This window comes from Pelophylax lessonae (genome assembly GCF_965119305.1).
Source record: "Pelophylax lessonae genome assembly, chromosome: 4".
Taxonomy (NCBI): Eukaryota; Metazoa; Chordata; class Amphibia; order Anura; family Ranidae; genus Pelophylax; species Pelophylax lessonae.
The window spans coordinates 644,738,735-644,752,587 of record NC_138771.1 but is presented as its reverse complement, the minus strand read 5'-3'; the positions used below and the strand labels follow the sequence as shown (position 1 = coordinate 644,752,587).

General features: G+C 38.6%; 1 protein-coding gene across 1 annotated transcript; it reads right to left on the bottom strand.

The window, feature by feature from the left end:
* Positions 1 to 12,160: 12,160 nt before the first annotated feature.
* Positions 12,161 to 13,090, bottom strand: LOC309552976 (olfactory receptor 6J1-like; the record flags this gene model as incomplete). The annotated part of the gene is made up of 1 exon (XM_082253882.1): positions 12,161 to 13,090. One exon carries the CDS (start codon positions 13,088 to 13,090, stop codon positions 12,161 to 12,163), a length of 930 nt encoding a protein of 309 aa, XP_082110008.1.
* Positions 13,091 to 13,853: the final 763 nt, after the last annotated feature.

Genomic DNA, 13,853 nt, shown 5'->3' with positions numbered 1-13,853 from the left:
ATAATCCCAGTATCTTGGACCTGCCTGGTGTGTTCCTTGTTCTTCATGATGCTCTCTGCGCTTTAAACGGACCTCTGAGACTATCACAGTGCAGGTGCATTTATACGGAGACTTGATTACACACAGGTGGATTCTATTTATCATCATTAGTCATTTAGGTCAACATCGGATCATTCAGAGATCCTCACTGAACTTCTGGAGAGAGTTTGCTGCACTGAAAGTAAAGGGGCTGAATAATTTTGCACGCCCAATTTTTCAGTTTTTTATTTGTTTCAAAGTTTGAAATATCCAATAAATTTTGTTCCACTTCATGATTGTGTCCCACTTGTTGATTCTTCACAAAAAATTACAGTTTTATATCTTTATGTTTGAAGCCTGAAATGTGGCAAAAGGTCGCAAAGTTCAAGGGGGCCGAATACTTTCGCAAGGCACTGTATGTGCTGCTTGTATGTTGGATTACATGTTACACCTTTATTATTCACTATGGCTGTCAGACATGTGAATATTCTCCCACCCCCTTTTTTTTGTAATTTTGCAAATCTGTACTTTTGTACCCTTTTTTTCTTTTGAAAAAAAATTATGAAAATCTATTAAAAGAGAAAAAAATGCAGGACAACATTTTTGGTTACTGTTTGCCACATTTTTAACTGATTAAAATAGAAATCTTTAGCTTTTGGTGATGATTTCACTTACATATCCCATAAAAATGTTTCCTTAAAAATTGCCTGGCTAACACATGGAAGTCTATATATACTAGGTAGGATTTTCTTTCTAAATATATACTTATACTGTATATCAGAATATCATCACCGCATAATACTGATAACTCTAAGAGAATCAGGAACAACTGTTGTGTTTAGAGATACCTTCAGATCTCAGCATACATCCATGGCAACTTTTGTACAGGTTAGACTTTTTCCGCTGATAACTTTGGTTTCTCAGAGATAAGGCTGATACCAACTATGTGAGTATATTGCAGTATAAGGTTTACCTGATCATTTTCCTAGAGTCAGTCTATTTCCATCCCTATCTTTTTCAGTTTCTAAAAGAATGATGAATAAATCAAATTACACAGAGAAGATGATGATCACATAATCTGGGGTGTAAAGTCTGGGTAACAATCTCATGTTGATGGATATTAGCAGACAGATCAGGCTGACTGATATTGTCAGGTGAAAGAATAATATAGTATACACTGTATGCTCATTAAAAAATGACTTAATAGTCTACTGAAAATTTACAGTAGGGAATTTATTGTCTCCTGTGATTATAATCTCAATTGAAGTTAACAAACTTTAACAAAGTTATGGTTGGTTTGCATCAAAGTTTTACTAATGTCTTATTGTCAACTTTATTATTCATTGTGTTTGAACACTTTTTATTTTGGTAGTATTTTAAAATAGTTTAGCTCAAGTTGGGATGGTTTTTCTTCCGGATCTTGAGTCATTACACAGGGATGTGTAGGAATCAACAAAACTGAGTTCCAGGTTTTTTTTTTTGCATAGTTCCAGCCTGGACCAATGTAAGTACATACAGTTCATGCCTGTCCAATCCCTGTGGAAGTGGAGAATCACTGTAATAGTCAAGGCTAGTACAGTCATCATCACTGTCTTCGGGGTCCTATGCCAAGTAGCTGCCCTGATGTATATTACAATGCAGGGGGGGTCACTCGATTACCACAGGTGCCGATGAAAAAATGCCTTGCATTGCAAAGTGTTAACTGATTGGATAAAGAAGTGAGGCAGGGTGGTGACATCACAATCTTCATTTCATCCAATCAAAAAATGCCTCGTATTCATGTAGAAAAAAGGAGTTCCTTGAAGTGATTGAACTAAATGGACTTGTGTCTTTTTTCAGCCTGACTAACTATATACATTTAAATGGCACCCATGCAGAGAGAGCAGCCCTCTGTGGTTACTATGCAGCAGGGAAACTGCTTGGCAGAGGATCCAGGAGACAGAGAGGATCTCTATAGTAGTATAGTCCAAATAGAGTTGCCCCTAAAATGTTGAAAAGAAAACAAAGAAAGTCCAAAAAGTTCTAAACCAAAGTCCATCCAATCAAAAATTGCACTGTTCATCACCCGAATGGTGTGTGATCCCAAGTGAAAAAGATCTCCACCTCAAAGATTGGCTGCTTACCTGCTAGTATTGACCTCCTATAACAGAAGGTCTCCCTAACTTGTGGCTTTAAACCCAGCCTGGGCCTCTGTTCAATCCAGGGGACTTAAGTGGAAGAGAATGGTAGCCGCCACTCTTGAGGAGACTTGGTCACATATTACCCCAAAAGAGAAAAAGCTTCCATAGCATAAAATCTTTTAAAGGTTTATTGAGAATATTAAAAGTTACATTTACAGAATAGACTTAAAAAACATGTATCAATAAAAGCTGTACAACAGCCCGTCCTTCCGGGACCTGCACACATGTGGTGATGTCAGCACATCGCTCCACCCGACGCGTTTCGTCACAATCTTATGTCGTCCAGGTGCACTTTAGTAGTGTTGGCCAGTACAGTGATTGTCCTATTCTACGTGAACCGGTTAATATGCATATTAACATAGGCCCAAGCTGGACCAGTATCATTATGCAAAAAAATGTATTAATACATGTAATTCAGCTTAGAAACATTGCTCCATCTATGAATTGCAACATTTAGAACTAAAATGTTATTTATCAGCAAAACTCTGCCCCATTTATCAGTGAAACAGAAAACTGTGTTATTTTGGCATTTTATATTTCAATCTTTTTATCGAGTTTTGGAGAACAAAGAAGGCTCCCCTAGTAGAGAGAAACAGGCAGGTCAGGCACTTTTGTATAGTCTGAAGTTAGAGTTAAAACAAAGAACCCCATTAGAACAGATTTCTGAAATGCGAGGGTACAGAAAGAAGTGGGGTTTACCATGTGCTTAAATTATATAAAACAGAATCCTATAAAGTCACATTTCACAGTTGACATTCTTGTTTGTAGTCTGTTTGTTTCCTACATTGAGTGTATACATGAATTAACCCATAAAGTAAAAGAAAATGCATTGTTGTCGCCAGAATAGGGGAAAGAGGAAAAGGAAAGCAGGTATAGAAAGAGAGAGAGAGTTCCCAGACCGCACTACACCCTCTCGCAATAACGGAGCCCAGCTGCCAGGTTTTTTTAAATTTCGACTGAGTATTATTAGGGGCGCACAAAAGTTTGCCATTAATCATTGTCTAATTTAATGTTTGTGTAATGTAAGCAAATTAAGTCAATAACTGGCTCCAACATCTAGCTATGGGGATTCTAGATGGAAAATAATATATCATTTTTTTTTCATTGTTTAGAAGTCTCAGTGTCAGGTTTTTGCAAAAGGGCTATGTTGGGGGTCCTAGGGACATTTACTTTGGTTACTGCACATATTATTTGGGGCATTGCCACTAAATGTTGAACATAGTACCCACTTGACAACAATGTCTAAAACATGACAGGAAGGCTTGTGGACACATTTTAGTGATTCTGGTGGGAACCATATGCCACCTTAGTAAAGTATTACAATTGGATTCCGCCTAGTCAGTATTACGAGACACTTTCACCAAGTTGTTAGCATGCAACTGTCTGCCATTCTTCAAGCTCGAAAGTAGATCCCAAGTTTTATTCCCATCAGGTCATATAGGGAAGTTTGCATGTCAAAGTTGTTAAAAGATCAAAGAGAGTAGATATGTAGACTTTTATGTTTAAGGGAATATGGCTAATTTCCATGCAGGAGTTCTCCTATCCACAGCAACTCCTTGCGTTCCCACCATTAAAATAAAAATGAAGTACGTAATTGGAAAAGTAAGAAATTGGTACACACATATCCAAAATAATGACTTCAGAAATACGACCATTTACTCCAGTGCAAAAAAAAAAAAAAAACTCTTCAATTATACATACAGAATAAAAATAATTTTGTTTATCAAGATACTGGATCTAGAGAAGCTAATATGTGAGGAGATCCATCTACCCCATAATTTATCAAATAGTTTTGGCTCAAAAGTAAGTCTATATAAGGGAAGGGGTTCATTAGTAATCTTAAGCCATTGGGACAATGGCAGTACAGTAGACCCTTTCCAAGAAAGTGAAATTACATTTGTGACATAGAAAACAAAATATGCAAAAGTAATTTAGCAGATTTAGGATGGAGGACATTAGGAAGGCCCAATGCAGAGGAGAGAAAGGAGCCCACCTCAGTCCAAAACCCCTGGACCACAGGACAGCACCAGATGTAATAGAGGAAGTCAGTGACCTGTCCGCAGCCCCTGAAACAAATGGCATCTGAGTGTAAATCCATTCTATGCAATTTAGCGGGAGTAAGGTGAAATTGGTGAAAAAATTTACAGTAATCTGAATAATCCAGTCTTTTGAAGAAAAAACAGAAGTCTTGTAGGTATATATTAGGCTGCGGCGGAATTGCACTAGGGAGGTTGACTATAAGTCTGAGGCTGATGCCCTACGCACTCGCCTGCGGGCTCGAGGCTATAGCAACAAAGTATTAAAGAGAGCCTATGCAAGAGCCAATCTTAAAGGGAGAGATTAACTTATTTTTGGCCCCAAGAAACGAAAATTGGAAGGGGAAACAAGGCTAATTACTAGGTATAATACCCACCACACTCTGATTAGGCAAGTCCTTGCCAATAACTGGAACTTTCTTCGTGATGATCATATCATCACCAAACATGTTGCACCTCAGCCACAGATCACCTTCAGCCGATCAAGATCGATCCGAGACACACTTGTCCATAGCCACTATAAGCCCCCTAAACAACAAGGCGACAATGAGGTTAAAAGAGGTATTTTTAGATGTGGGGGATGGGATTTCTGCCCTTGGGTCCAAGAAGGCACCACCGTTACCCTTCCCCGTGGGGGGAACACTTAAATGCCGCTTCCACGTAGATTGCTCCACAGAGGGTGTGGTATATTTGGCCACATGCCTCTGTGGGGCACTCTACGTGGGAAAAACTAAACGTAAGTTTTCAAAACGTATCCAAGACCACTTATACTATTTGGAGGTGGGCCTCATTTTTATGCCCATCTGCAAACATGTAGGTACCCACCACAGCTTTAACCCTGACTATATCAGATTTTCTGTTCTCGAGGTCATCCCCCGCAGTCCACGCGGGGGTGACTTCGACAACAGGATACTACAACGTGAATCGAAATGGATTTACAAGCTGCAGGCTACCATATGGCCAGGTCTCAATACGGCCGTATCCTTTAAACCCTTTCTTTAATTTTCTCTTCTCTTCCCCTCCTTTTTTTTTTTTTTTCTTCCCCCTTTTCATGATGTATTTTTCTATTTTTCAATTTTTGTTTTTTATAATTATTTTCATGTTTATTAATTTTTATTAACTTTTATTTTGATCTCCATTTTAGGTTAACACAATGTGATTCTGGTTAGGTATACATTCCCAATATAGACATGTTAAATACATGTGCATTTGAGATATCTGCTCAAATGAGTTCCTTCTATTATTGTTTTTTCTTTTTTCTTTCTTTTTTTCCAGTGATGTATTACAATTGATGTAAATGTATATTGTGATTCTAGATTTCTGTATTATGCAATTGGAATTTTGGACTCCAAGATGGCCGACTCCGGAGGGTGCACATCTGTCCTTTGTCCTCTTGTGCAGTCTCGGGCGCAAAGCAAGAGGCAGGCGCCCATTACCTGGACGCTATGCCTCTTCCGGTCCTTCTGACCGGATGCAGTGAGTCACGAGGCGGGGAGATGTCTTCTCCTTCGTAGCGGCGGCTTATCTGCGTAATGCGCCCGCGCCGGAAGTGACGCGGGCGGGTGCAGCGTCACTTCCGGTGGGACCAGCCATAAATAGCGGAGTGCACGTGTGGGATGCCGGCAGCAGCTCCTACCGTGCACCCGCATGGCTTAATGGTCGAAAAAAAAAGATACAGATCGTAAGGTAAATATCAACATGCTTTATACAAGCTCAATTCCAGGCTATGGGGTGGGCAATGGAAGTGATCTCCCCTTATTGTAGAATTAATTATACTTGATAGAAATGGGGCAACTAGGCTATTTGTTATATACATGGATGGGCTCCCCTTTATGAGGCTAGCTATTTACTAACCTTAAATATATTTTGCCAAGTGCTATAGAGGATTGTCTCCATTTGTGAAAAACTTTTTATATGTTGTAGAGAAGATGATATTTCTGGGATATTTTGAACCTAGAAAGAATATGTGGGGAGATCGCTCTCTTGTTTGTCCCATAGCTTGGCACCACATTCTTGGAGTCTTAAAGGGTCTTCAGACCACAATAGTTGATTCCTTTGTTTTTTGATTATCCTACACCTGATCACCATTGACCCGGTGTGAGGTCCAATTCCCGCCAAGGAACCTAACCATTATATGGCTGGTTCAGGCTGCACGCTTATGGCCAACCCCTGATTGGGACTTCGGGACCTTTTTGGGTAGGAAGGCTAGGATTGGGACTTACTGCACCCCCGGAGTTTTCCATCATGTGGAGTCCGCTTGATTGAAAAATACTGTAAAAATTCTATCTATAAATGCATGGTAAGCTTTTGATTTGTATTATGTATTTTAAATCTGGTTGTAATGATATAAACTATGTGACTTACTGTATTCCCTTCTTTCTCTTTATAAGCAAATAGATGAAAAACCTTCTACTCGTTCCTGACAAAGCAACATGTAGTTTGTCATATATTGCGAAACGCGTTGAATGAGTGGATTTGTTTGTATCTATTTTTCATCTATGCATTAACTCTGTACATATGTATGTCATTAATCTTGCACCAGTTGCACTATGTGCATTTTTGTCGTTGATGTTATTCTGCAATAAACTTGTTTTTATGATATACGCTTACCTTGCTATATTATCTACCCAAATAAAGTCCCATTTTATATGACCCTACTGGTAACTGGGACCAGAGGTTCAAATTCTCTTTATATGCCTATTTAGGGATGTGGGAAGGTTCTTATGGACAGCACTAAATCTTATTTCAGAAGTCTTGAAGGTGTCACCTAATTTAGACCAGTCAGATTTGGTGAATGATATGTCCAATGAGGCCCATCTAACCAGCGCAGCGGTGAACCTAGGCTTAGATTCAGTCATAAGAAAGCAAAGTAAAGAATAAAGAATAGAAGTTAGATGGTGACCAAAAATAAAACAGAAAATTGGTAATGAAAAGGGGCATCACTATCACCACAAACTTAGTAGAAGTAACAGACATAAGCAAAATAAGCTATCCAAGAAACTTATGAACAATAAGTAACTTCAAACAAGAGCAGTCAACTAACTGAGGCACTTGATTTGAATCAGAAAGACACCAGACTATGAAGGAGTCTCCTCGGGAAAAATACCGATTAGGGTCCTACTAAAGGGCATGTATACCCCTCCAGCACTACACAGGTTCAAACATACAGTACATGCAATTGGAACGTTTTCAAAGTCCCGTGAGGGAGGGGCCATGGGCAACCCCAAATTTCCATTGTAGCTGCCAAATGGTTCATACAAACCCCCATCTGGCTAAAGAAATATAGAAAATAAATTTGGCTGTAAATGCTAAAGTATCCTTCATGTTGCTAATTTGAGAGACAGAAAAAAAAAAAAAGAAGGAGTAGGGGGGAAGGGTGTTAGGGGATGAGGAAGGGGATGTAGGGGAGGGTTATGAAAAGGGGAAGGGGATTGGCAAGTGAATCCCTGCTTGATAAAAGCTTAATAAAACCTCATATTTAGAATATAAGATGAAAAGCATATAAACAGGCTGGGCATCCCAGTAAACTATGTAGTAGAGTCCAAATGGTAATCAATGGGTGAGATATCCAGTCCCGGGAAGTTGGGGCCAAGAGGAAAGTGGAAGTGGTTTAAAAAGAGTCACAGAACAGTTCCCAACAGGCACGTACAAATTTTGGGGTGTAGACACTAATCCATATTCAGGTCTTCAGAACAGAACCAGAGTGGAGACAAGGTAATAGCTAACGTGCTGGGAAATGGATGAGAAGAGGGGCTGGTGAAGATTAGACCCAAGTTTATTAGTAATTTTTAATTTTTTTTTGCCTTTGTACAGAAAAAGAAGGCAAAAAGGAAATGTCCAGTGGTAACAGGTGTGTATATATATATATATATATATATATATATATATATATATATATATATATATATATATATATATATATATACTTATCCAAAGAGGTATAGTTGTATGAATCCTTCAGATTATATAATTTAATAGACAAAGCCAAAAGTAGGTTTATTATATCTTATGTTCCACTGTGTAAAGGTCTTTATAAAATATAAAAATACATTTTCAAACGTTTTAAAAACATATACAGTACCAAAGTTTTTCTATGTCATATATTGAAATCTTAACCACTTGCCAAACAGTGAAAAACCTGTACATCACTGGATTAGTAGGGTGATATCTTGGTCTTCGCTGCAGCTACAGCATTGACTGAGACATAATTTTTGGTAAATGTATTCTGAGTGGCTAAGGAGTCGTTGGATTACAGCTAGAGGAAGGGGGTCCCCCCCTTCCGCCACAGCCGCCTTTACAGGGCTCTCCTGAGTGATCAAGGAGCCCACCAGCATCCAGCTCCTGAGATAAAGTGATAGGAGTGGATGTTGTTCCTCCCATTTTGTGATGTTAGAAACCAATAGCGACAAGGATTTAGTCACTTTCAGTTTCCACTTGTGCAAGCATCAGATCAAATCGATCATGGTTTGATCTGATGCTTTATAGGGCAGATGAGAGATATAGGGTCTAATAGACCCCAAATCTCTCCATAAAAAGGACCTGTCACTGTCCATGCTGTGACGAGGGATGTTGTTCATCCCTTGTCATAGCAATAAAAGTGATGAAAAAAGTTACAGTGTAAAAAAATAATCTAAACAAAATAAATATTAAAATAAAAACAAAATGTAAAGTGCGCCCCCCACCCCACCATGCTCACACACAGGCAAACGCAGATGTCGGTCAAACATGCATAGGCAAACTGTGATCACACCACACATCAGCAAAAAGCTTATAGTGAGAGCAATACTTCTAGCTCCAGACCCCCTGTGTAACCCTAAACTGGAAACCTGTAAAGGCTTATAAAGCCTATGGAGATTTTTAAGTGCCATTGTTTTAAATCATTCCACAAGCATGTGCAATTTTTAACCACTTGCCGACTGCCTAACGACTATTTACATCGGCAGTCAGCCCCTCACAGGCAAAGCGACGTAGGTCTACATCGCTAGCCTGTGAGGCTCTAGGGAGCGAGCGTGTGCCGCTGGAGGCGCGCTCCCACTCCAGCTCGCTCACGGACCCCCCCGCGCGAGTGACCGGCGGACCCAATGTCCACCGGTCACTCGCGATCGTCGGTTACACCGGGAGAAAGGCAGGCGGCTAATGTAAACACAGCCGCCTGTCATTCTACCCTGTGTAACAGCACAGATCATACGGTCCTGCTATGTAGGACCGTTGATCTCTGCTGTTACACACACAGCCCCATCCAATCACAGTAAGAAGCACGCCCCTAGGGACACACTTAACCCCTCCTTCTCAAATAAAGTTAACCCCTTCCCTGCCAGTGTCATTTTTACAGTAACAGTGCATATGTAGAAACCCCCTTAGGTTTGTGGGACTTTAAGGGTAACAGTAAAGGCTCTCATAAGAGAAGTTTTAACGTGTAATAATTATAAAATTTATAATTTTATAATTATTACACGTTAAAACTTCTCTTATGAGAGCCTTTACTGTTACCCTTAAAGTCCCACAAACCTAAGGGGGTTTCTTTTTCAATTTATGACGGGATTATGGTAACCAATTACCTGGTAGCTATCTATATTATTCTACACAGTGCATATGTATAGCACTGATTACTGTAGTAATGTCACTGGTACCCCCAAAAGTGTCAAAAATGTCAGTCAAGGGTCCGATCTGTCTGTCGCAATGTCGCAGTCCCACAAAAAAAATCGCAGATTGCCGCCATTACTCGTTAAAAAAAAAACAATAAAAATGACAAAAATCTTTCCCTTAGTTAGTAAACGCAATAACTTTTGTGCAAACCAATCAAAATACGCTTTTTGCGATTTTTTTTTTACCAAACATATGTAGCACAAAACAAATTGGCCTAAAATTTTAAAAAATTTTGATGTTTACATTTTTTTGGGGGGAATTTCATATAAAAAAATTTGAAAAATATTGTTATTTTTGCAAAATTGTCGCTCTTTTTTTGTTTATAGCGCATGATCAAAAAATCGCACAGGTGATCAAATACCACCAAAAGAAAGCTCTGTTTGTGGTAAAAAAAGGACGTCAATTTAATTTGGGTACAGCGTCGCACGACCATGCAATTGTCTGTTAAAGTCACGCAGTGCCGAATCGCAAAATAGGCCCTTGTCAGGAAGGGGGTAAAATCTTCCGGGGCTTAAGTGGTTAAGCAAAACATGTTAGGTATCTATTTACTCTGAAAAACATAATTTTTTATATTTCACCAAACAATTGGGTATTATATTATTATTATTATTATTATTTTTTTTCAATAAACTTCACTAAAGTGTATTTGTTCCCCAAAACATTGTGTTTGAATGTCTGCTGCGCAAATACTTTGTGACAAAAAGTTGCAATTCCCATCATTTTTTTCTCTAGGGTGTCTGTTTAAAAATATATAATGTTTTTTTTTTTGTTTTTGTTTTCTAGCAAAAAAAAAAAAAAATGTAGATTTTTATATGTAGGAGAGAAGTGTCAGAATAGGCCTGTTGTTGAAGTGGTTAAAGCGGAGTACCACCCAAAAGTGCAACTTCCGCTCATTTGCTTCCTCCCCCCCTCCAGTGCTACATTTGGCACCTTTCAGGGGAGAGGGGGGAAAAGGTACCTATTTTTGACAGGTACCCTTCCCCACTTCCGGGATACGTGCCGCGGAGCCATCCCTTGGAAGTTTGGCCTCCTCCTCCTTCCCCTGCCACCGAGCCAATCTGAATGTGCAGCGCGCTTCATGCATGCACAGTAGGGACCCGCCCATGAAGCCCCAAGGCTTCACTGCTGGGTTCCCTTACCAGCAATGGCGGCGGCAGCACCCAATGAAAATATTGGCTATAGTGCCGACATCACTGGACTCCAGGACAGGTAATTTTCCTAATATTAAAAGTCAGCAGCTACAGTATGTGTAGCTGCTGACTTTTAATTTTTGGAGGGGGGGCAGAACTCCGCCTTAACCTCCCTGGCGGTATGATTATGTCAGAAATTATATACCAAAAGCGGTACAATTCTTTTCATGGAAATTTGGCGTTATGTATTATAGGCCTACACTTCTTAGTAATTACTGACTTAAACCTGACCAAAACAAGAGTCTAGTAGACATCCCAGATGTGATAAATTTGAAACACAAACACGTGAATTATAATCAAATCAATAATATTATTTTATTATTTAATATATAATATATATAATAAAATTATATTATTGATTAGATTATAATTCATGCATTATATATTATATATAGATATATGTGTGTGTGTATATATATATATATATATATATATACATATATATATATATATATATGCATACATATATATATATATATATATATATATATATATATATATATATATACACCGGTGTATATATATATATATATATATATATATATATATATATATATATATATATATATATATATATATATATATATATATATATATGCGCATATATATATATATATATATATATATATATATATGCATATATATATATATATATATATATATATATATATATATATATATATGCATATATATATATATATATATATATATATATATAATATAAAATGTGTTTTGTGCAACGTTTTTTTTTTTGGAATTTCCCTCCCTAGTTCCGCTCCCATGCAGCATTGCTGCTGCAGGGAACGGAACTAGGAAGTGATCAGAGCGACGGAGACCGACGGAGGAGCGGCGGGACTCTCGGCTGGCGGTCACAGCAATGAGAGATCATCGCTGGATCGCCAGGATAAGGTAAGAGAACACCGCTGCGCTCTCTGCAATCCACCCCGAGCGTGACTCGGGGTTACCGCTCCTGATATGAAAAACCAACCCCGAGTCATGCTCGGGATTACCGCTAAGGAGGTTAAATTAGATAAAATAATATGCCATTAAAAAGCACACAGTTTCTTTAGGGGATGTAACATGAATCTTGCTAAATATTTTGATTAAACTGGTGCCTCCACTTCCTCAAGGCTTCCCTGAAGTCCTGGTTCCTCAAGCTGTAAATGATTGGGTTCAGCAATGGAGTCATTACAGTGTAAAGGAGAGCCAAAACTTTATTGATGATTAAGGAATGTCCTTCAGTGGGAACAATATAAACAGATATCAGTGCACCATAAAATAGGCACACAACGGTGAGATGAGAACTGCAAGTGGAGAAAGCTTTCTTCCTTCCGGTAATGGATGGGATCCTTACAATGGTATAGACAATATAGATGTAAGATACAATGACTGCTATGAATGGACAAATTAATACCACAACACAAAATACAAAAGACTGAATATGAACTATGGTAGTATCGGAGCAGGCAAGTCCCAACAGAGGAGTGAAGTCACAGAAGAAATGGTCAATGACATTATTTCCACAAAATGCTAAATTCCAAGTAGCAATGGCATCAGATAAAGTCATTACAAAACTCAAAAGCCATGTAAAAACTATTGATTTAAGGCAAAACATTGGACTCATTATTGTGCTATAGTGGAATGGGTTGCAGATGGCCAGATACCTGTCATAGGACATCACCGCAAATAGGAGACACTCAGCAGCTTCTACATTGACGAAAAAGAAGAACTGAGCAATGCAGCTTCTCAAGGTTATTGTACCCCCGTCATTTAGTATAATTGGGAACATGTTGGGGACAATATCTGTAGTAAGTAAGATATCAAATATAGACACCTGTGTGATGAAGAAGTACATGGGGGAATGGAGGTTTTTGCTTAATGAAACCAGAGTAATGATGAGAAGGTTCCCCATCAGGGTCAAACAGAACGTGATAAGCAGCAATGATAAGAACATAATCTTGGCATTATGAAGACCTTGGAATCCCAGAAGTACAATGATGGTTATATTATTTTTTTGCATTTTTTGTTGACAAAAACCCGCATCTATAATATGGTGAAATATTTTATATTTTAATGTCCAACTCCAGCTTTTACCCTAAAGCAAGAACTGTTGTTGTTGATGCTAGACTTGACCAGTTGTGCTGATCTAGTATTGTATTTTGTTATTTATTTACTTCAAAAATATTCAAAAGCTGATGATCACATGGAATTAATGTCTGATCCATCTTCCTCTATGCAGTGCTAGCCAGTGAGAGGAGCCAATGAATCTTAGTGTGTAGAGGCATCTGCTGCAGGATGGATATTTTGCCCTTGCCACTTCTTCTACACACTTAATCCAAGTAAGTACAAAATCAATTCAACTTTGTTAATGTGTAGGGTTGGTGGAGTTTGCAGGTATAGACATTTCCAGGGTGCAGTGCATTTTCCTGACTGACACCCCTTAGGCTTTGCATTTACAAACATTTACTGTCACTGTACATGATGATATATTCCAGGGGGTTTCGGCTATGACAACATGGTTTTCGATGACATGGGAAGCCTTGCAAACTGGATGTGCAGCAGTTCCCATTACCATCACAGAAAGTTTCCAGGGCCACCACAGAAAGGGAAGCAGTGCAAAATTTAAAATTGGATTTCCAAACCAAGCTCTGGATACAATATCTTAATGGAAATAGAAAGGTGGGACCAGAGAGAAGCTTAAAAAATATATAAATCATTGTGATTTCATAAACTTTCAACAGATATGGATAAAACGTGGAACATTTTGTAGGGTGTGTTAAGGT